This window comes from Anticarsia gemmatalis, chromosome Z (assembly GCF_050436995.1).
Source record: "Anticarsia gemmatalis isolate Benzon Research Colony breed Stoneville strain chromosome Z, ilAntGemm2 primary, whole genome shotgun sequence".
NCBI lineage: Eukaryota > Metazoa > Arthropoda > Insecta > Lepidoptera > Erebidae > Anticarsia > Anticarsia gemmatalis.
This window is the reverse complement of record NC_134776.1, coordinates 13969674-13993250: the sequence shown is the minus strand read 5'-3', so window position 1 is coordinate 13993250 and position 23577 is coordinate 13969674. Positions and strand designations below refer to the sequence as shown.

Here is a 23577-nt window from a genome sequence, read left to right as displayed (position 1 = left end):
TCAGAACAACAATAATAATGTGAGTAGATACGTACGTTCCCTCGGATATCAGTTCTAGTAATCAAAGTTCTGTTTCCTACACAGAATCGATTTTATCTTTCATTGTCTAAACAAACGACTCACTAAATACATTATTTGTATTTCGTTATATTTTTATGTCGATCGGATACTTCGGAATTATATTCGAAAAATAGACTTTGATAAACTGTACAACAAATATGTTTTGAAGCAATATAATGTATGTATTTTTCGTGTGTGATAATATCTTAACTTTTTCGTACTTTGTCCCTCAGTTTACTTATAATATCAGTTGATTAAGATACTATGTTGTCTTTTTTACAATTTAGTTTGAGATACTACCTCAGGGTACAGTATTTAGTTAACCACAATATTAATTTAAAAAAATGAAAGTATTGTTATTTGAAATATCTGAGATAAGTAAGTTCATCTTTATCTTCGTAAACTTGGCCTATTGATAAGGTACAGTAGTTCTTGTACAGAGGGATCTTAGATCCTGTCTGAGGAACATATTGACCGAATTTATCGCAGTTAAATATAGATGTACGTTTTCTACGTTCAACACTTATGAAATAAACAAACGACGCAAGTCGCTTACATTATATGCTTAATGCTTTTAAGTTTAAAGTGTTCCCTCGGTTGTTTCATTTTGTTGTAGTATCACTATTATACAATATTGTACATCAATAATGTTACTATTGTTACGTGTGATGCTGACAGTTAATTTGACAGAGGTTGACATGCTAAAACCCTTTACTGACTCAAAGAGTTGAACTACTTCTACAGCAAAGTAATAAAAAAGGGGATGGCTGGGCTGGGCCGATTTTTGGACAGGCTTGAAAGCATCAACATTGGCAAATCTTAGAGATCTCAAGTGGGAAATGTACGTAACAGTGCAAGAGTGCAGTACAGAGTGCAGACTCGATATGATGAAGCGTTTGCGCGGGGTGGGTCGCGCCCGCGACGCACAGATTCCAAGCGGCCGTGGTGCGCCGTGCCAGTAGCGCGAACAGCCCCGAACGGCACACACGATGATTGCGCATAAGCACGCGCTCGCCGCCGCGCTGCTGTGCGCGCTGGCCGGCCAGCTCGGAGCTGGAGCTAGTCTTCATTGCGCAATGAGAAGAGAAATTTCGCCCTGCACCTGCCGACGAGAAGACGCAGGAACCGGAGCCATACACGTAGTCTGTCAGCGCATCAACGCTTTCGAAGAGATCGCACGAGCTTTAACGAACAAGTTCAGCCCCGAGACCAAGATCGGTTTGGATATCTGCTATTCCCAGCTGCCAGACTTAGCTGAACACAGCATCAAAGAGCTCGGTCTTTCTATCACAAGACTCAAACTTAACTTCGACAATTTAAGGCAAGTCGATTCTGAAGTATTCTAACACCGTCATTGGATCCGAGTTCGGTTTGATGTGCAGTTTTTAAACGTGTGCTATTGTGATTCTACGCAACGTTTACTTAATATGTGTAAGCTCTTTGTTGTGTAAAATAGCATTAAAATTGTGATCACGATAATGACAAACAATGTGTAAGTTGAATGAGAAAACAACAGGTCTATGATAAGAGGAGCGCACACCGATGAGGATCGGCTCGTTATCGAGAGAGTGGGCGGCACCCTCGCCAGGGTTGGCAGCGCTCGTCTGCCGCAAGTCGCCGCGCACCACGACGCGACACGCGACACGCTCGCGAACAGAACATAATGAAATTCATTTGATTCCACTGTAATGATCCTATGGACGGAATATGTCGTAACCGCCACTCGGTAAATTTCCCTTCGAAATGGGTTTATTATTGTAATGATGCTTATCAGTTTCATTACTACGGTTAATGTAAACGCAAACACGAGTAGCAGAATACGAGTTAGGTAACGGGCACAGCATCACATGTTATTTTCGGTGGTTTATTCCTTACAGTACAACAATTAAGTCGCCCGTGACCCATGAGCTCGACTCTTATTGACCACTCAATTGATCTTCACAGATTTCTCGAGTCATCCTAATTATTTAATTTTTCTGGCCTATTATTAAAAATCCTTGTTCTAAATCAGGATTCTTTAGTACAGAGGTTATAGGATTCAGTTAAATGTGTTTGGTTATGTAGGGTCTATGAATATTTCGCACGCTTTGTCATTGTTGTTTGTGCAAATATTTTTTTATTTGCTTCACCGGACTCTTCTTTATAAAACGTTTTCATTAAGTTAAACTATAGTATTGTTGAAATAGTTATTAATTCCATTAGTAACCTTTCGTTAGTGAACTCCAGATCGTGTGGGTATGGCATCTAGGAGACGTTGCTCGATAGTTTGCCCGGGTTATCTAAGGTCGCTTCTAAAGCAGTAAAATTGAATGATATCATATTGGTCGTGTCGTATTCACTGTGTTTACTCATTAATGGTGGAACTAACAAATTACAGTTCTCGTTGTTTGTGTACTATACAATATTGTATAGACGACAAAATATTAGTTCTTCGATAGACCCCGATATTTATTTCTGGACTTGTAATAGTTAAATTATCTTATAATACGCATTAACAGCCATCACTAAATACGATATGGAAAAATTTTACGTTTTTGCAGTAATATCTGTAATTTTACATTGCAACCGTTTTATTTTACCAACACCAAGCGTAAAAAACTGTTTGTAGCTGCTTGTTAGGTTACTGGGGCGTAAAAAGTAGTAGGGTACTATAAAATAACTTAAATCGTAATAAAATTATTCGATTCACATTTAGGCTAATATAATTCGTATTTGTACCATTAAAAACTTGAAGGTTTTCCTTCAGTTACCAGAATTTAATGAATTCAGACAAATTTTGCTTCAAATATCTGGATAAATTTTATAGTTTTCTTATTTCCTATCAAATTGACAAATTTTTAAATTCATATTCTCTAGATTTGTACAATTAAACCGATTATTTGATGTATTTTATATAATTTTTTTAACTTACATGATTTTGTCAACTACTTGGCTGTGGTGGAAAACCCTTATCAATCGTAAAACCGAAGTATTGAAGGTAAATTACTCATAATTATTTTCGAACACCGTAGAATTCGTCTAATGTCCAATATCAAATTTATGTCAAAAACGTAAATAATACAACATCACTATTTATAAAAATTCGAATCTTTCCTCAATAACACGTTCAGAATCTCACCTTATCTTTCCCTTAAGCACTAGTTTTCACCATCTTTCATCAATCGATCTTTCAAATTTTTATTTTTAAGGCATAGAAACTTACCCGACTGGTAGAAGTTCAAGGAACTTAATTTAAACCTTTTGAATCCGGCAGAACCATCAATAATGTATATTTGACCAAAATATAATACTTTTATGCCAAAGAACATGTAGAATTAATTTTTCAGTAAACAAGTTATAACAAAAACCAATATAAAACTTGCTTCGAAACGACCCATAGCTTGAAAAGAAACCCCTCTCGTCCAAAATAAATAATAAATATCTACCTTTGATGGAAGACTATAATCTTATAAGGCTGTAATTTCTCTAAGGTATTGGTACCAGTTTCCATCTATTCCACAAGTTACATGTAGCTTAACATGCGGAATTTCGATTATTTACCGTTCCTTGATCCATCAGGACCATCAGTTGCTCAATTCCCTACTACTATCGAATTGTATGACAATCTGATCAGCGCCTCTGGCGGGTGTCTTAGGAAATATTTTGGCAGTACATTCTAAATGTCAAAATTTCGATAGCTAGCCGGTTGTCGGTAGTCGATAGTGGTTGAGATCGAGGTACAGATAGTCTATCTTAAATAAGAAAGTTTTTAATCTAAAGTTTTAGTTGCGTGTTGATGTCACAGCAAAATCTTAGATGGCACTTAGTTCTCGGAGACATCGGTACCCAGTTTCCACAATTTCCACAAGTATCAGATAGCCTAACATGCGGATTTTCATAAGAAAGCTAACACCATATCTGCTGAGTCAGCCCCATTTCCTTAGAAAGACAGTACGTGATGACATAAATTGTTATTGTTTAAGTCATACGTTTCTATTATTTGCCGTAAATTAATCCATCAGATAGTCTATCTGTGAGAGGAATGTTTCTAGACGTGATAGATAAACCTTACCTGGCTCTTAGTTCTCTGAGATATTGTTTCCCAGTTTCCACCTTTTCCACAAGTATCAGATAGCTTAAAATGTGGAATTTTGATTATTTGCCTTTCCTTGATCCATCCGATAGTCTTTTCTTAATAGGAAGGTTTTTAATCCAAGGTTTAAATTGCGTGTTGAGATCACAGCAAAATCTTAGAAGACGAAGTTCTCCAAGATATTGGTGCCCAATTCCCACATTTTTCACAAGTATCAGATAGCCTAACATGCGGATTTTCGATTATTTGCCGTAAATTAATCCATCAGATAGTCTATCTGTGGGAGAAAAGTTTCTTGATGTGACAGATAAACCTTACCTGGCTCTTAGTTCTCTGAGATATTCCTAGTGAAATATTGTTTCCCAGTTTCCACCTTTTCCACAAGTATCAGATAGCTTAAAATGTAGAATTTTGGTTATTTTCCGTTCCTTGATCCATCCGATAGTCTATCCTTAATAGGAAAGTTTTGAATCCAAGGTTTAGGTAGCGCGTTGATGTCACACTGCATGAGTCAGTCAGTTCTTATTATAACATTATTTATTATACTATAGATGCCTTATTAAATTATCATAAGAAAGCTAACACCATATCTGCTGAGTCAGCCCCATTTCCTTAGAAAGACAGTACGTGATGACATAAATTGTTATTGTTTAAGTCATACGTTTCTAAGAAAACACCCGATGTAATTGTATTTTGTTTAAAATCGCACCGTATTTAGCAAGAACATTTTCAACGAAATGTTGATACAGGTGGCTTTCTCGATTAAGCGATTCGCTGTAAGTCAAAGCATTGTATTGAAGCAGATGTCACAACCATACCTTTTTTAGACCTACTTCTATTTAGGACGTATCTAACCTAGTACTTTTTATCGTATAGTATAATTTTGAGTCGTGTTTGACAAAATAAATGGGTATGAATGAAGCAAAAGAAATTTCTAGCAATTGTATTTGGCGTCCTCTGGTCTCTGCCTACCATCAACAGAAAAGGGCGTGATTTTATGAATTGACATCAAATAATTTAAGTTTAATTTCGAGCTATTTTTAAAAGAATCTCTCAAAGCGGTCTCTTTCGTAGTGATGAAAGTTTAGAAGCCCCAGCGTGTTCTTCCATTCGTTAATTTCGATTTATACTAACTTAAAACCATCGATATAGCGTCGTGTCAGGTCTATCGCTTGTGATCAATATAAATTGCACCTTCTACGTCTTATTTATAAAATCATATCAGTCACGTACAGCATGTACATATCATTAATTTATCCTAACGCATTAGATTGATGACAAATGATGACAACTGCAACTTGTATAGTGGAAACCCCAGTTGGTTACCCATCGTCATCATGTTCTTGAAAATCGTCATTGCGAGTGTGTCTTGAATATTAAGTATTTATTCAGAAGAGAGTAGAACAATAGTTGTTACCGCCTCTGTCCTGTAATATTACGATTTCTAATCTAATTAAACCTTCATAAAAAATTAAGATGCAGCTTTTAATTTCAGTTAAAAGTCAGTCAGTAAAGTTTATTAGTCAAAGGCACTAAGAATACGAGTATAAAGCTTATGGAAGCTTTTGAAGGAAGTCTCGTATATATCTTACTTAATTTTGAATCAGTTTCATCAAATTATAAACTTCTTTTTCGTATTAATAATGATTTCTGGATGACATTTGTGACGTATTTATGACATTAAATGAAAAGGTCGCGTGGTGCTTGGAAAATTATTCGTACAAAGATAGCATGTATAAGGAAATGTTCGTAGCATAATTGCAGTGCATTTCCCAGCTACCGATATATTGATTATGAACTAAAAATATCTGGCTAAGTAAAAGATTAAGAAAGAGAGAGCTGCATAGACATTTTTTTACACAAAAAAAGAGAACAATTACTCTACACTCATCGGTCCTTTTAAATTTATTGCAAAATATTAAAGACAAAATTACAAAACGTCAGGAAATAAATTTAACTTATAGTTGGCTCTACCCCCTTTCCGAGCTAGTGGTAGTTTCAGTAATTGGAACGACTATCATGAGTGAAAATTTTGACCTAAATCAATAAATGATTTGATTTTGATTGTGAATTGAATTGATAGTTTAGCAAACAATGACCTAAGGTTCAAAGCCTTTATTTTAATCTCTTTAAAAATAATAGTGGTTATCCCAAATTATCCAAGTGGTAATAAAATTTAGTTCGTCGTATATTTAAACTAGTGCCCTTAACGTTATATTTGAATGTTATGATATTAGCACGCTTATTAAACCCTCTACATAGTCATAAACAAATTGTATTGAATAGATAATATTATTATACCTAGTTGTTCTAATACCAACACATTATCGATAATGGCAACAAATACATTATCGTTTCGTACACGTGTTATCCCCTCTTTCATTCTTTACAATTTATGCTTATAACTACTCATCGGTTTTTAGAAATCCCATGTTTTGAATAAATAGATCGGTTCATATTCTCAATGCGTGCCAGTAAAGTGTGAGAGGGATTATTCGTTTACAATCTCTTCACAATATTGTTTTTAATACATTTTTGTGGATTGATTATTCACACTCTTTATACTGTGACGTCACAATTCTCATTGAGTAAACATCTTTATCTCGTTTACTTGCAAATTTTAGGCCGGTTTTAGGCGACACTTAAATTACATTTTTTTTAAATATAAATATTTTATTGCTAATTAGGAATGTTTTAAAACTTGTTCCATTAATAGATTAACGAACACTATGGAAAATGAAATTATAGTCGCCCTAGATAAGTTATTGATATATCTTGCTAATTTGTCGAGGATTACTCAATATTATTTCTGCACTACTTCCAGAATACACGACCAAGCAGTTATTGATTACGTGTGGGAAATAGTTTCGTAATACTTCGATTACTGCTAAAATAAACTATTCTTTGGTTAACCTAACAGTCCCGTTGGTTTATCCTGAGTATAAGAGAAGTAGGTCTTAATTAGTAAAAGCCAAATCTCGTAGGAACACAGTAATCTCTTCTCTCAGAAAATAAACTGGTACCTTAGTTTTCAATCGTTTTCATGACTTATTTTACTTGACTATCGATCATTAAAATAATAAGACAATCGTAAACTATTCCTACTATGACTAAGACCTCTTATGCTTTACTTAATTATGCATGCAGTGTTTAGATTACTCCCGAGAGTCCCACAGGTCTTGGAACAGCCTCTTTGAAGTTAGATCCTTGTCCTTGCACCGCATTAGTTCTGTTATCAATTGACCTTACCCATTCGTTACAAAAAGCCCTGAACTCCCTGAACTGATTCTAGTTTTAGAAGTAAGTGGCGTGTGAGTGCGTTTCAAGTGGAGTCTTGGATTGAGATCTTAGTGGAGGACATGCAATCCTGGTTGACTTGCGGGGCTAAGGAGTGGACAAGTTTCTGAGCACGCACAGTTTACTCATAGTGTGATATAAAGATTGCCATAGAGCTTTCATGAATTTTTATATATGTCTCAGAAATTCCTCCAGTTTCCTAACCATTTTTGTATCAGAAATAACCATAATTAATTAATTAATATTGGCTCTCCATAGACATATTTAAAATTCATTCACAGTATTAAGCAACTAATTAAACTTTGATATTTACTATCAATGGATCGACCTTTAACGAGAAGGCTTCTTTTTAAGAAATCTCTTTTGCTCTAAAAATGCTTTCATTCAAACTAATTAGTGTTTTTTTGCTTTTCCTGACCTTGTGGCATTATCTATTTTCGTAATTGGAGGTCGAGATAGCTTCTTAATAGTGTCCATTCATAAGGTTTATAGCTATTCACAAATTAAAAAAATAAATACCGTAAAACGGGGTGAATAGAATTCGCGGGGTGAATAGAAAAAAAATCAGGAAAGTTTTCAAGCCCAATATTTAAGTACTCCTCGTTGAAGAATTTTGTTCAAATTTTAAATGATTACACGTCGATATTACTTCTCTGCGGTGTCATAATTGTTTAAATGTTTAAATTGATATTTATACCCAAAAAATTGCTTCAAAGTCAACCGTCCTCGAATGCCTTAATGGTCCATACATTTTTTTCAAAACTTTGGATTTAAAGTGGAATTTCTTTTCTAATGAGTTGTTTGGAGTGTTTATCTCTTTAGGTGTATATTTATCTATAAAGATACAATATTGTTAACTGAAAAAACGTTTTAAAACACAATTTTTCCATTCACCCCTTTGGTCGTTTCGATTCACCCCTATCGCTGGGTGAATAGAAATTGACCATTTTTTTAATGAAATATCGTAAAACTATGCATATTTTTGGACAAATATGGTTTTAACTCTTTCTTCATGGCGCCGGACATGATATGAAACAACCTGACAATAAAAATAACAAGTTATTCGCTACAAATTTTTTGGACAAAGTTGAAAATTGTTTCTATTCACCCCGTTTTACGGTATACTTAGTTAGAGGCTCATACTCCTTGTGACACAGTGACGTATAAGGATTCTTTAATAGCTTTAGGCTTCCACTAAGACCATTTTGTCTTAAAAGATCTATACATTAAATTGTTCGACTCACATTAGTACAGAATATACATGGTATAATATGTTGGTAATATAGATAAAGATATGTTGGGAAATATTTAACTTATTATTATTAATAACGATATTTGAAGTGTTTTAATTTTCATTACCTTTTTAATTCTACCTTTTCATGGTATTGTAAATACAATTATATTTAGAAGAAATTTTAAGCCAGCAATTTGGCTATGGGTACTATTATCCTGTCTTCATTATCGTAATCGACTTGAATGTTCTGCCACCAAGGTTCATTCAGTTAAGACTGGTGTTAATCTATATTGTATGGAGGAAATATTTTCATAATTTAAAAAATTCCGAGTACATTTTATTATACCTGCTTTATATGTTGTATCCTATTGAATAACTCACGCATGAGTCAAGTTTTCAATTAGAAATATATAAATAAAGAAGCTAAAGCGTAAACTGAGACGAAATAGTATAATATATCCTCTATGTAAATCATTTCAAGATTTTCTGCATCTGTTACATTTTGAAAAGGTTAAAATAATACTGATTTACATTATTAATAGTAATTATGCATACATTAATTTTTATTTTGAATAATGTTTTGAAAACAGATTGTGTTGTAGTGAGAATCTTTCAGCATCTATTTAGTCTAGAATAAGTGGATCAAATTTTATAGTTCCGGGGCTAAGAAAACTATGATTAGATAATAAGGGATTGTTTATTTAGGCAGTTAGTTTATTAATTAAAGAGTTAAAGTTTAAAGATCTTGATGGTTAGTTGTTTTTCCAAAAGTTGCTGGCAATCGTTATTATTAGGCCAGGGAAAAAGTATTTTCGCATTATTGTATGTATGAACTTGTAATAAAATCTCTTCGGCTTCAAGAACCACAAATGAGTACACGTTTCATTCGGTTTCTTTCAGTGAGCTCTTGAGGTACCCAAATATCGAGCTTTTTTGTGTAGAATAAAAGATTTTATTACAAGTTTATACATACTATAATGCGAAAAGACTATTTCCCCGACCTAATATTAATATATTCCTAGTGTAATCAGACTAGTTTTATTAAAGTTTATAAATAATACTAGTCCGATTATGATCCCGAGGCTGAAAATAGCATATTTTTTATTAACTTGATGATTTGAAGGCATTCGAATGTTACATGATATGTGCAATCCCGTACGCTTTGTTCCCGAGTCGAGCCTAGCGCTTCGTTTAATTGTATATATGCTGGACTCGTTTTGTAATTTAATTACCCTTTGGCCCAAGCGAGTACGTCAATTATGCATCGTTCGACTCAGCAAGTAGCGAACTCGTGGCACGAACATAACATAGGTATTTAATCCTTTATCTTACAAATGTAAAGACGAATTTTGATCGTGAAAATTAAACATTTATATTTAAAATGTATTTTTTTTCAACTTTTCACAAGTTTTTAAAATCGTCAAAATATTTTTAATCTTCACTTTTTAGAAAAAGCTGTTGCTCACAATGAGCAAGAATCCTACGGCTCGGCACGGTCTGCATATTATATGCTCTTAATCTATCAAAAAAGAAAGTTATATTATATCGAGAAAAACTAACTAAAATGCTGAAAAGCATGGTCATTTTTAGCACTTTCTGTAGCATTCATTCTGATTTAGGTATCCCCTTAATCTCATCTTTCTCACTTCTGTCGTCACGACTAAAGGTAATAAGCTAACTAAAGTGTAAATATAGCCTTTGACGAACTTCTTTTTGAATTTTTTGTACACCAAATTTTCTCCATTTTGTGAGCCTATAACATCTCTTTCAGTTAAGACGTTACAGGTAAAACAACTTGAACTCATATTTGATGCTCATTACAAAATGTTCTCATTAAAGCTCTTAACGTTTCTCGGAATAAAATGAAAAACAAACAATAAACAAGTACATATTTTTCTTACATTTTTATTTTTCACTTGGCAACGTGCTATCAATATTCTTACAATTTTATTAACAATTTCAAATGCGAAGTTGAAATTAATCTCATCGAAGAATTAATTGAAGTATAATTTGAAAGGAAGACTGTAAGTGTATAATCAGCTTATCGTAGTCTGAGGACATACTTAACCAGTAATAAGAAATAGCTGGCCAAGAACGAATTGCAATCGAAGGACTAGGGGCCAGTTTTACAGCTTATGAAGTACATAGACCTATCCGCTAGATACAGTGAAAGCAAATGTTTCTAAACTGTCACTATTTCTTCTGATAAGTTAACCGACGCTTATTCAGAAGTTCTGAATCCTCGGCTTGGTATTTTTATTTGTTGTTTCAAGCTGATAGATATCATCTTTCTATGACTGAAGTAGGTCTTTAATACTTTGGTTTAGTTATGAGTATTTGTTTGAATTAAAATATAAGTGTAAAGTACACTTATAATTTGCTTGCGTGAGTATTTATTTGATAGGGCCTGAAACTTTGATGTGTTTTTTTGGTATAGCAAGTGTGGATAGGATCCGTTATTTTTGCAAAACATTTTCTTTTTTTTTTCAGCCTTTTGAAATATCTTTGTATCAGACAATATGTTGAGCTGAAGTAATATGAGCAGGGTATGTTAGAAAGGCACGATTAGTCGATAGGTAAAGAAATCAAATAATTTATTCTATGGTTAATTTTATTGCTCACTGGTCTTTGGCATACCGCAAAATTTAAATCGTTTATTAAATTTCACGTGACGCCATAACTTTTTAACTTAATTTCGTTTGATGTCATACTGTGTAACAATCTGGTTTTTAATGTGAAAATAATACATAATTTGAACGTTCATATTTTAACCGGTGTGTTAATGAAAGGTCAATAAGTTACTAAGGGAATGACACAGCCATTTCAACATGGAACGCTAAAATATTTTCTTCACGAACAGAAATTCAAAGACTAATTTCCAATGAACTTTCTATTCAATTGGCAGGACCTTTTCCTCTATAAGTAATTAATGTTGTATTGAAAGATATATGTATTTATGGCAAAACTAATTGAATTAAAAATTTTGTTTTTTTCTGTCTGTAAAACTAGTCGCTAAAATCATTTTGAGCCTGACTTTTGGGTGTCTTTAAGGTTTTCTATTTTTATGAGTTATGTGTTATTAATTTTTAGGTGACGTAGCCCACGTAAACTGACTCAATGTAGAACTTTAATTTTAATAATGTCTCCAGGCTAGATTTCTACACAGTCGTATCTGTTAGCTGTGAAATCGATCGATGAATAAATAAAAATTAGAATTTTAAATGTTTGTCCTCTGCAGCAAGAAGCGTAGTGATGTGTCGATGCAAGGCCATCGTGGTTGTACTAGGAAGGGTGGTGAGCCGGACACGCGTTGTTCGCGCCGACGGCCGACCATGCGACCGTTTGGCGCCGCCCCTGCATTGATAACCTCAGAACGTTGACCTCCTCACATTAGTGTTTACTAAACTCGTCTCACTCTGATGCATTCCTATACCTCTACGCGATATCATATGCAAGATTCTAACAACACAAACCATCAATTGCTTTCTACAAGATAACTCTCAGTTCATGCTAACATTATCACATCCTTCATTGATATATTTCGATGGCGAACTTTCCTCCGTTCATAACATGGCAATTAAGTCATATATCGTGCGATGCATAAAAATAACAATTAAGTTGTTCACAATAAAGATATTTCTTACATTGTAATACTGGAAACGTCATCACGAGGAACAACATCCCTGGTTATTATGCTAATTGTTTATCTTCCACGGTCTGCATATTATATGAATGAACGTTAAATTCCTTCATTACCACTTACTTAACATACTGCGTGCTGATTATTTCGGTCCCCAAAACACTTGCATTCAGATCTAGGATAGAATTGTATGTTTTTTTAATATTCTTGTTCTTTTTTTAGTCTTGGTTTCGTTCTTCAATCTGATCAGTAGATTCAGTAGCCTCAAATAGCGCCTTTGACGTCACTAGTCTTTCTATAAGGTGCTCGCCATTATTAGTATAAAATTAGATATCTAATAAGTCTTTCAATTTCTGACACCAAACTTAGTGCCCTTTTCACAGAGACATGTCATGATCACAATGCATCGTCTGGGTACTAAGTAAACGCCTCGGCGCCCGTCTTTGTCCAGACTGGTGGCTAGACCATCACGACGTCACAACCCTTTCACCCTGAAAGCTATTTACGTCAATGTTTTGTTATGTGATTCTCATAGAACAATACCTGTAAACAACTACCTATAGAGTATTGCGTTCATGACGCAAGATAAAAAGTTATATTTGTCTCGAGAATTATTTTTACCCTTCGGTTGACTGAGCTCGATATCATGAAGCGATACGTTTGTAAATACTGGAATTAACGATTATTAGTTTTTATCAATTTACTACAGCTGTCTTCAAATCATGCCAGCTCGTAGTGCTCGTTGTTTAACTGATATCAGATTTTATTCTAGACTTGTTCTAGAATACGAAATTCAGTCATTCACATGTCTGGTAGACTTTTCATAATGGCAGACAGCAAAACAGATGCTCCTGGTCCGACATAACTCTGGGAAATGATAAGTTGTTATGTTCAACGTCAATATCAATACCTATTTATTAATTTGCGTCTTTCTAAATAATAACTGTCGCATTGTTTTCAAATTCGTGATTATCTTAGGAAAATAACTTGTCGTGCTTGTTATGAAATAGCTTCTATCAACATAATACGTACTTCAATGTCTGTACTTGTTTAAAAAGCAACGTAAGAAGTTTTAACGTACCTACAGTGAGTGCGCGCCGATACGCGTATCATGTGCAGTTACCGTGCTGGTTATCCACAATGCTATATAAGTAAACTGTAGAATGCATTTATTTCTGTTAAGTAAATAACATTGTCTTATATTCTATTAGATTGTAGTAATTAGACGTAATCACGCGTTTATTTAGTGGACACAACACACGCGCGTACATGTGCCGTTGTAATACAATAATAACTACTTGGGTTTTTATTCTTTGGCTATGGGTACCACTAGGATAATTTCTAGTTCCTAAAATATAATTTATTATAGACAGATTGAGACTTCATAGATTGTAGCCATCAATTAAAAAAAATACTAGATAATGAGTTATGTAATTCTTACGATATATAAGAATTAGATACAGATGCTCTGATATAATATGATTCTAATCCCGGAAACACAAAGAGCTTGCATTGACTGACGGAGAAAACAAAATAAAATTTACTTATATTTGCTTGATTTTCAAATGAGTAATAAAATTTCTGTTTCTTATTACAGCGAACTGAAAGAAAGTGTTTTCACCAAATTGGATTTGGTGGACTACTTCAGCTTGGCTGACAACTCGCTGGCGGAGCTTCCACGCCACGTGTTGCAGCACTTACCCCATGTCAAGACTCTCGACCTCTGCAGAAATAAAATAACAAAACTCACCGAAGACGATTTTAGAGTAAGAATACAAAGTTGCTTACATGCATTATACGTGTACATAGTACCAGTCATCGATTTTATATCTGTTCTATAAATAGTACATGTTGCGATAGCCCAAATGTAAGCGCATGTATTTATTAGAAATTAATCATAATGTTTGTTTATAGATAAGTAAATAGCTTGGTAATGAGTCAATTAATCAAATTTACATTCGACATCTTTTACGTATTATAGGATATTCAAGAAGTCGAACATCTGCTGGTGGCTGACAACCAAATATCCAAGATCGAGAGGGATGCGGTGCCTAAAGCATTGAAACACATACACCTTGGCATTAACAAACTCAGCACCTTGAATGGAGCTCTCAAAGAGCTAGACGATTTAGAATGGATCTTCATTAACGCCAATAATTTAAAATCTATAGACAATGAGTTGCCCGTCGTAAGTATTATTTAAGTATTTATCTAGCTTATATTTCATGTTATACATAATAATTTAAATAAATAATTAATTGATTGGATCAAAAAACCTATTTATGAATTTCGAAAATTGTTATTGCACTTTTAACGGAAGGCGTGAATCATAATGTGGAAAACATAGATGAGATGATTACATGAGATTTGACATTACATTACAATTTGTAGTTCTCTAAGATAGCTTTATAAAAAAACATGATCATTAGTCATTTAATATGTTTGTATAATTTTTCAGAAAGCGAAGAGGATAACGTTGATCCATGCTGCCCATAATGAGTTACAAACCCTACCGAAAGATCTGAAGCAGATGCCGTCGTTGGAGTCGCTGTACTTCTATGGAAACAACATAAAATCGCTGGATGGAGCTCTTCAAAAGTCACGAAGGTTAATGAGGATAGGACTCTCCTTTAATAAAATCGAAAGGGTAAGTATCACATGCCTGAAAGATGATAGACTAATAATTGCGTCAATAAAGGTCATCGAAAAAGTAATTGCTCATCACTACCTCTTTTTCAAGTAATTTCAAAAATTTGGTCCCAAACCGTCAAAATCTTAACGGCTAATATCACCTCTAGAAACGTACTATAATTTACTTAACAAGTGGAATTTAGACAGATATTTCTTCTTTTCCTGTCTTTTTATGCATCGGATAGATTCGAGTCTAGATCAGTTAGAGGAGAATTAGATCAAAAGTTTTGTAATTGCGCTACAGATATTACAAACTTTATTGTCTTTAACGACACATTTAGCATCCTGCCTCTCAGTCACAAACAACAATATTGACACTCATTGATTGTATGTAGGCAGTAGATAAGTATTTTCTTCCAAGAGTGAGACATCAGAAGAACAATGAAAAAAAAAACAATATTCGAAGGATTTTTTCTGAACTTTTAATATTGTATCATGATTAGGTAGATGGTAATTGATTGTCTAAAAAGTGCTATTTTATTTTTTCTATGGTATTTCAGTTAGCAGAGGACGATTTCACTGAAGCTGAGAAGTTAGGCGAACTTGACATAGCATACAACCAACTGACGTCTCTCAACGGGTCGCTGAAAAGCCTAAAGTCGTTACGATACCTCAATTTAACTCACAATTTCATGACAGAGTTTTCTTTGCAAGAAATCAAAGGCTTGAAAAGATTATCTGTCATCGACCTTTCTCATAACAGAATAAGCCATGTCACGGGAAATATGGAGGTAAGTGTACCAGAGAGAACATTCCACTCTATGTATGTACGTTTTTAGAAATGCAGCACATTTAATATTTTATACACTAAAGACATTTTCAAAAGTTTGTTTAATTATTTAAAATCTAATCAGTTTCAAAGTCATGCGTTGTGACTTTCGTATTCCACTGAAAAAAAAATCATCCGGTATATGATTGAACCTAACCGCAGTCTCTGTGTCACACTTCAAGCCAATGTGAAAGGCCAAAATGCTTATATATTCAAGTAACGTTCATTTGACCACGTCGTGCGGTCTAGATGACACCAAATATGATGCTTGCAGCTGGATCATCACCTATCAATGTTACTTTCTGATGTTAGCGATATTTAACTTATTTTATACATTTTAACTTTCACAGAATTTAGTGGACGTAGAAACTCGAGTGTTAGAGTTGAGGCTGGACCACAATCGCATTCTTAGTTTGGGCGGAGCGTTAATGGGCTTACATGGTCTTCTTCGACTTAATTTAAGCAACAACTTGCTGCAACAAATATCACCCGACGACCTCATAGGTTTAGAAGATTTGAAACTGCTCGACGTATCACATAATCACATCACGACATTGGAGGAAACATCAAAGGTTTGTTTGAATGTGCACTGGAGTAATTACAATGTACTCAGTAGCTTTGCGTGCTTATGCGAGTTAGATGCATCGAAGTCATCACACGTATCTATCAATGCGATAATCCTTGTGTCAAATCAGGTATACTATGAGTAATCAACAATTTTTATTTGCAGACATTCTTGCCGTCACTTGAAGAGTTGATAGCTCATCATAACAACATCACTATGCTCGATAAAGATTTCCATGGATTGCGTTCACTCTGCATAGCCGACTTATCTTATAACCACATCAAGACGGTTAATGTCGACGTTGTCTCCAAATCTCGATGTACTATTAATGGCGTACCGAGTGTTTTGAAGATTTATCTTCAAGGTGCGTACATTCCTATTTTTGAATAGCTTTACCACTTGTTTCTGCTATGCATTTATTTCTTTTGTGTAATTTCTTCTTCGTTTACTATTTTTATCAATATGTGCGTCTGTTATAAAAACGGTGACGTCTGCTAGCTATTTTAGCAATGCGAAAATTGATCAATATTAGCGATTACAAATTATATATTGCCTATGCGATTTTTTTCCATATCTATGAAACAGCATCACCCAATAGGTTCTGCTCATAGCCTCTTAGTGATTATATTATGCTCTATAAGCTGGCGACAATAACTGTTCAATGTTGTAACTACAAGTATACAATTCTAGGACGTTACATTACAGATAATCCTGTGCTATGCGACGATCGCTTGTACGAGCTAATCACGGTGCTAGAGAACCTGAACGCGAGGGTCAGTGGATCGTCGACATGCGTCGCGCCACAAACCACGGCGCCAGTACTGATGAGAGCGCTTAACGACGTCGTGCCGCCCCCGGACAACTCGCCGGTCATTGTGGTGGCGCATATGGGCAGCGGAATGCGCACCATGCCGGAGGGCACCGGTCCCGAACCGGCCGCACCGCAGATACCGCAGCTGATGTACCGGCGCGTAGGAGCTCTGTTCGGCCACATCCTGCCGGAGCGCGAAGGCGGCCTGCCCGTGGTGGTGGAGCCGCCGGTGACGCTGCCGCCCGCCGACACCAACGTGGTAGTGAAGTGGCCCGACGAACGGAGAGCGGATGAATCGCATCCGCTAGCCGATCATTTACGCCTTCGCGACTTGAACACTTCGCCGCAGTGAGCACTAAGTCCGGGCGCCGCGCACGCCGATGTTTTCAAATTGACAGCTTCGCCTAATGTTATATCTTTATATACTGCCAATTATCTAGGGCTAGGGCAAAGTGTCTACTGATTCGGTCAAGCGCAAGGAAATTCGGAATTAGATAGGTACCATCTCATTCTATTAGGTCTGCGATGTAAATAGGACGCTAAGTTAGGTACATCGACATTGTATCTGTTAAACGATCCTATTCTGAAAACGTCGAATAAATGTGTAATTTGACTTTAGTATGTAGCAAGTATTAATTATCTGTATGGTTAAATTTTTGTGTAAAAATATTAGAGGGCGTGTATAAGTTTGCTAAAACGTGTATTGCATACGTCCTGTTTTATATATTATATTTAATTGGTGTATATTATGTAGAACATTGCTCGTAGCAAAAACATTAAGCATTATTACCCTCCTTCAAATACTATTTTCCAATATAAGGTCTATAAACATGTTTAAAATCTAGATAATAACACTGGTTTTACAAAAGGTTTTAGAATGTTAATGAAATAAAATAAATATTATACTTTAATAGTTATTGTTAAGTTATAATAAAACATCTCTTAGATTTTCGGTAACCTCAATAAGTGTGTACCAAAGAATATTAGGGACATAAGCAAAGTAAATAAGTAAATTAGGCCCCAATCCAAATTTAACTATTCTTTTCTCCGGGCTATTTTACAGCATTCAATTCTTTAAAAAAAATCATGAATTAGTGTAGTCGAGAACAGCTTGCTAATAGTTTCAGTGCAGGAGCCCATTAAAAACTAGCGGTCATTAAATCAAAGCTTGTTTATTTTATTGAAGTAAAAAAACTTCAATTTAATACCAATTTTTAGTTAACAAGACAGGTCGATATGACTATTGTCTCATTAACTTGAAATCTGTTCTTTCTTTATGAAAAAAAAAACTATTCATTTTGTGACAACCTCCAATATAATACCTACCGATGTGAAAAGGCTTAGGTATTTGTTTCCTATATATAGGGGCCTAATTTAACACTACCTACATAGATTTAAATGCGTAACTTGTATAATGCATATATTATGCAGCTTCATATATCGTGAATCCGCATAACATATGCCTGATACTATAATAAAAATATTTATATTTATTTTTGTAAGTGGAGAACAAAGATAGTGGGCACCTATGTGTATTATTATAAAACATTATATACCTAACTAGTTATACCAAATAATCACGTGGTTATTTGTACGTTTCTATTGTTCACTATTACTCTATAGTTCTAAGCATAACCTGGTAAACCAGTGTAATTATTGTATTTGTCGGTCTGTTTGAATGTGTGTTGTAGTGTGCGTTGATGTTTGAACCAATCTTCTTTGTTCGTCCGAAATAAAGATGTTAAAAATGTATACCTACACTCAAATAATTATACCTATATTCCGAACAAACAGGTAAGATTGGTTCGGGCTACTTAAGTCTGTTAAATAGTTGTCAATTATTAAAACATTAACAGATGTACTAAAACCTCTCAACGAAAGTTCTACCATATTTCCAATATTCGATATTAATGACATAGTTTTCCAAATGAAACTGTACCTAAAATAACTTATGTAATAAACTACTATAACTTGTTAAGATATTTCTTTAGTATAATTTAATTGTCGATTAACAACTACTAATAAAAGATATAAAGTGCTAACTATTATCATTTATTTATTTCAACAACCCTGTTTCATAACTCGATGATTGACCGAACGTCGAGCGATTCCTGATCCCTTTATTCTGTAGAAATATGAAAGATGCATGAATGTAAATGAAGCAAAGTAAGTATAGGTACTGTCGTAATAGCCCGTGGTGTTCTTTGATAGGAATAGAATAGGAAAGGAATAGACGCAAAACATAGGCATAAAACCGTTAGATAGATTCAAATCATTAATTATTTACTAAGTAAGGTATATATGTATACAAAAAACCTTTATAGGTAATATTAAGGTAATTATAAAATTAGTAGCCTTTTTCAGAGATTGCATTTTTTACAAAGTAGGGTAAGGGGAGGAATTTTATTATTGTCTTAATCTAAATTACACAATTTACTAATGCACAGTCTAGAATTTATTTGATGAGTAGTCTCATGAAAATGATTCTAGATAATGAACACATCGATGAATCGTGGACATTATTGTGGATTAATGATGAACTAAGCCAACGAAACTGATAATATTAATAATAATAATAATAACTTCCTCATCTCCGGCTTGCCTTAGTTGGCTGGTCGGAGTGAAAACTGACGAGGAAGCGGTCCCCCGCCTCTGGCTTGCCTTCATTGGCCGTCCAGAGTGGAGTCGCGAGAGCAGAGCTCCCACTCTGTTCGGAGGACGGATGCTGAGCGTAAGTGGCTAGTGGGCCAGTGATGCCGGACCCTCAGGGAGCAAGTGATCTGAGTTTAACGTCCAGCGAGGCCTCTCCGTCCTTCAGCCACTCACGTCCCTGTTGCCCCCTTGTTGCATTCTGAGCGACTAGTTTGGGGGGCCCAGTTTGTGAGTTGGCGAGTCTCCGCCTGCCATTTATACGTGTTTTACATTGTTATAGGCAGGCGCCATAGTCCCCGTAGATACATAGTTTTCCAGTCCATCAGCACCCCATCCCCATAGCCCGAGTAGTTTTTTCCCATTAGTTTTGCCACAGTTCCGCACAGTCCGGTGATTGTCCTTGGGTGCATTTTATTAGTGTAAACAGGGATAATCACCGGATTGTGACACCACACATTATTGATAGATTAAAGCTGTCTATAAAGGGCCTCTACGTGTTGGCTTCGGCCCCACGCATGCCTTCCAAATGTCCGGGACTCCATAGTCCCGAGATATACAAAAGACATACATAATAATAATAATAACTTTTTATTTCAACCAAGAGGTCATAGGAACAGTGAGATCACAAGACATAAAAAACTTAAAACTAAACAAACTATGAAAGAAAACAACAGATATTAAAAGTATCTCGAGGATCGAGATCCGACTGCCAGTAAATGCACCATTGCGCAATGGTTCAGGTACCGACAATCGAATCTCTCCGTAAACATCCTCAGGATGCTATTGGGGCTGGCCCGCACCCTTCGCAACAGTATTATGACCACAACCTACCTACAGTCAATGTATGGCCGTTCATAAATTATGAATACGGAATAAGTAACATAGAGTAAGATCCCAGAGCTGCCAGACCTACGTCATTTTAGCAAAGCTGAAACTTTGAGGATTGTTAGTATAAAGGGTCTGTTAAGAGGTATGCACATCCACTACCTTGAAAGCGGGGCCGTTTCTGAGGTAGCGCGGAGTGAAGGTGCGTAAAAAACGACCCAACCTACGTTATAGTAGCAAAGTTGGTTTTCAGATATGTTATTAATGATATTATGTAGAATTAAAATTGACTATTGCCAGACCGTTTCCCGGGGCCATTACTTCTGCCAGACGCCTTAAATGTTATAAAAAAATGAGGTCAACTACGTCATAGTAGCAAGCCTAAATTTTATATATGTTATTAAAGGTACAATTTTAAGACCCCCTGTATGCGGACAGACCATTCCGCAGGGCCCTTTGTCCCCTAGACGCCATTAAACTTTCCTTATGAGTGCGAGAGTAAGAGCATTATTCATACGCATAAATGAAAAACAATTGAATTAAAAAAATAAAAATTGAAAAATTATTGAATACTAGCTGACCCGCGCATCTTTGCTTGCGACACTTAAGAGAGATAGGTCAAAATGTTACACAAACGGGTTATGTAACATTTTTCACTGGTACTCTGCTCCTATTGGTCGTAGCGTGATGATATATAGCTTATAGCTTTTCTCAATAAATAGGCTATCCAACAGTAAAATATTTTTTTATTCGCACCAGTAGTTCCTGAGATTAGCGCGTTCACACAAACAAACAAACTTCTCAGCTTTATAAAATTAGTATAGATTAAAAGTACTTGGAATGTTTAGGAAGATAAGTAACATTATTTTGGGAATTATTTTAATAATAGATATGGTTTACACTATTCACAAAAATTATGAAAACAAAATTGTAGTATTGTTTGTATTTTTTAATGAAAAGTTGTAGCCGTGCAGCATCTACATCAATTAATCCGGGAACATTATATAACTCGCAGATAAATTTTTGAATTACATCAAATATATTTTGTTCCTTCGCTTTATCAATAGATAATTCAACTTCTCCGAATTGAACAAAAGCTTCTTGATATTCTGGCGATTTCTTTAAAATTTTAAATAGTCTGAGCTGAATTGATGTAGATGCTGCACGGCTACAACTTTTCATTAACACGTATACAGTCGGCGATGTGAATGAGAAATTCCACCGGCGAAATGTTAAAAAATTCGACGCAAGTAATTTACCTCCTTGTAAATCTGAATTGCTTCAACAATTTCGACGAGCAAATTATATTGCGGGTGTCTGGAGTAGTGCTCATATAAAGCGTCCTAGCATTTTAAGCCTAGCAAATAAAGGGTGGGTTCTAAAGGATAACCATTATCATTTTAAGTGGTTTGGTTTATTTATGGTGACCAATTGCCAAGTTTCGTAAGCGAATCACTTGAAAACGAATTAGGTATTTTATTTTAACTATAAATTATTTCAATATACACACTTGTAACTGTTTTCAACATCATTACCTACATTTTTTTTACAGAGAATTCAAGTAACAATGAAGACGATGGTGGAGATGATATAAATATTCAATTTGATGAGGGAAGTAAGAGCTCAGATAATGATGATGATGATGAATGACTACAATTTTTTTAAATAATTTTTGTGAATAGTGTAAACCATATCTATTTTTAAAATAATTCCCAAAATAATGTTACTTATCTTCCTAAACATTCCAAGTACTTTTAATCTATACTAATTTTATAAAGCTGAGAAGTTTGTTTGTTTGTGTGAACGCGCTAATCTCAGGAACTACTGGTGCGAATAAAAAAATATTTTACTGTTGGATAGCCTATTTATTGAGAAAAGCTATAAGCTATATATCATCACGCTACGACCAATAGGAGCAGAGTACCAGTGAAAAATGTTACATGACCGTTTATGTAACATTTTGACCTATTTCTCTTAAGTGACGCAAGCAAAGATGCGCGGGTCAGTTAGTATTCAATAATTTTTAAATTTTTATTTTTTTAATTCATTTGTTTTTCATTTATGCGTATGAATAATGCTCTTACTCTCGCACTCATAGGGAAAGTTTAATGGCGTCTAGGGGACGAAGGGCCCTGCGGAATGGTCTGTCCGCATACAGGGGGTCTTAAAATTGTACCTTTAATAACATATATAAAATTCAGGCTTGCTACTATGACGTAGTTGACCTCATTTTTTTATAACATTTAAGGCGTCTGGCAGAAGTAATGGCCCCGGGAAACGGTCTGGCAATAGTCAATTTTAATTCTACATAATATCATTAATAACATATCTGAAAACCAACTTTGCTACTATAACGTAGGTTGGGTCGTTTTTTACGCACCTTCACTCCGCGCTACCTCAGAAACGGCCCCGCTTTCAAGGTAGTGGATGTGCATACCTCTTAACAGACCCTTTATACTAACAATCCTCAAAGTTTCAGCTTTGCTAAAATGACGTAGGTCTGGCAGCTCTGGGATCTTGGTCCAACACTGGCGTTGGTTGTTTTTGCTTTTTAGATTTTTTAAATTGTGTTGGCACAAGTGCTTATAAATTATTCCGTGTTTGAAATGGCAGGCTTTTAAAACTTATTTACAGCAAGCCTATAAAATACTGCAATAACAAGTAGGCGTAAATAAAGTTATAATCCCTATATGCACAACGAGCGCTGTAATAAATAAGTATTATTTATCAACTTACACGGTTATTTGATTCTAAACTAGTTATGCAGAGCTACTAGAGCTATCAAATTACTAATAAAATATTGGTTTTTCAAAATACATACGATAAATTAACAACCAGGCTCAAAACAGAATAAGAAATATGAATAAAAATAAGTAAACTTTTTAAAAAGCGCGCGCATTTCACTCTTATTCCATGATCGTTGAGCTATACGATAGTATCAACGTAATCATAGACAATTTT

At 35.0% G+C, this 23577-nt stretch overlaps 1 protein-coding gene across 1 annotated transcript; it reads left to right on the top strand.

Annotated features, from left to right (window-relative positions):
- Positions 1–981: 981 nt before the first annotated feature.
- ltl (leucine-rich repeat-containing larval translucida) lies at positions 982–19185 on the top strand. Its single transcript, XM_076135299.1, has 8 exons — positions 982–1381; positions 13901–14069; positions 14285–14491; positions 14762–14950; positions 15495–15725; positions 16114–16335; positions 16494–16692; positions 17034–19185. The coding sequence occupies exons 1-8, from the start codon at positions 1050–1052 to the stop codon at positions 17489–17491; spliced, it is 2007 nt and encodes a 668-aa protein (XP_075991414.1). The 5' UTR covers positions 982–1049; the 3' UTR covers positions 17492–19185.
- The last annotated feature ends 4392 nt before the right edge of the window (positions 19186–23577 follow it).

Coding starts and splice junctions, on each gene's coding strand:
- ltl (XM_076135299.1), top strand. CDS start 1,050: ATGATTGCGCATAAGCACGCGCTCGCCGCCGCGCTGCTGTGCGCGCTG. Junction 1,382..13,900: donor CTTAACTTCGACAATTTAAG/GCAAGTCGATTC, acceptor TTCTTATTACAG/CGAACTGAAAGAAAGTGTTT. Junction 14,492..14,761: donor TAGACAATGAGTTGCCCGTC/GTAAGTATTATT, acceptor ATAATTTTTCAG/AAAGCGAAGAGGATAACGTT.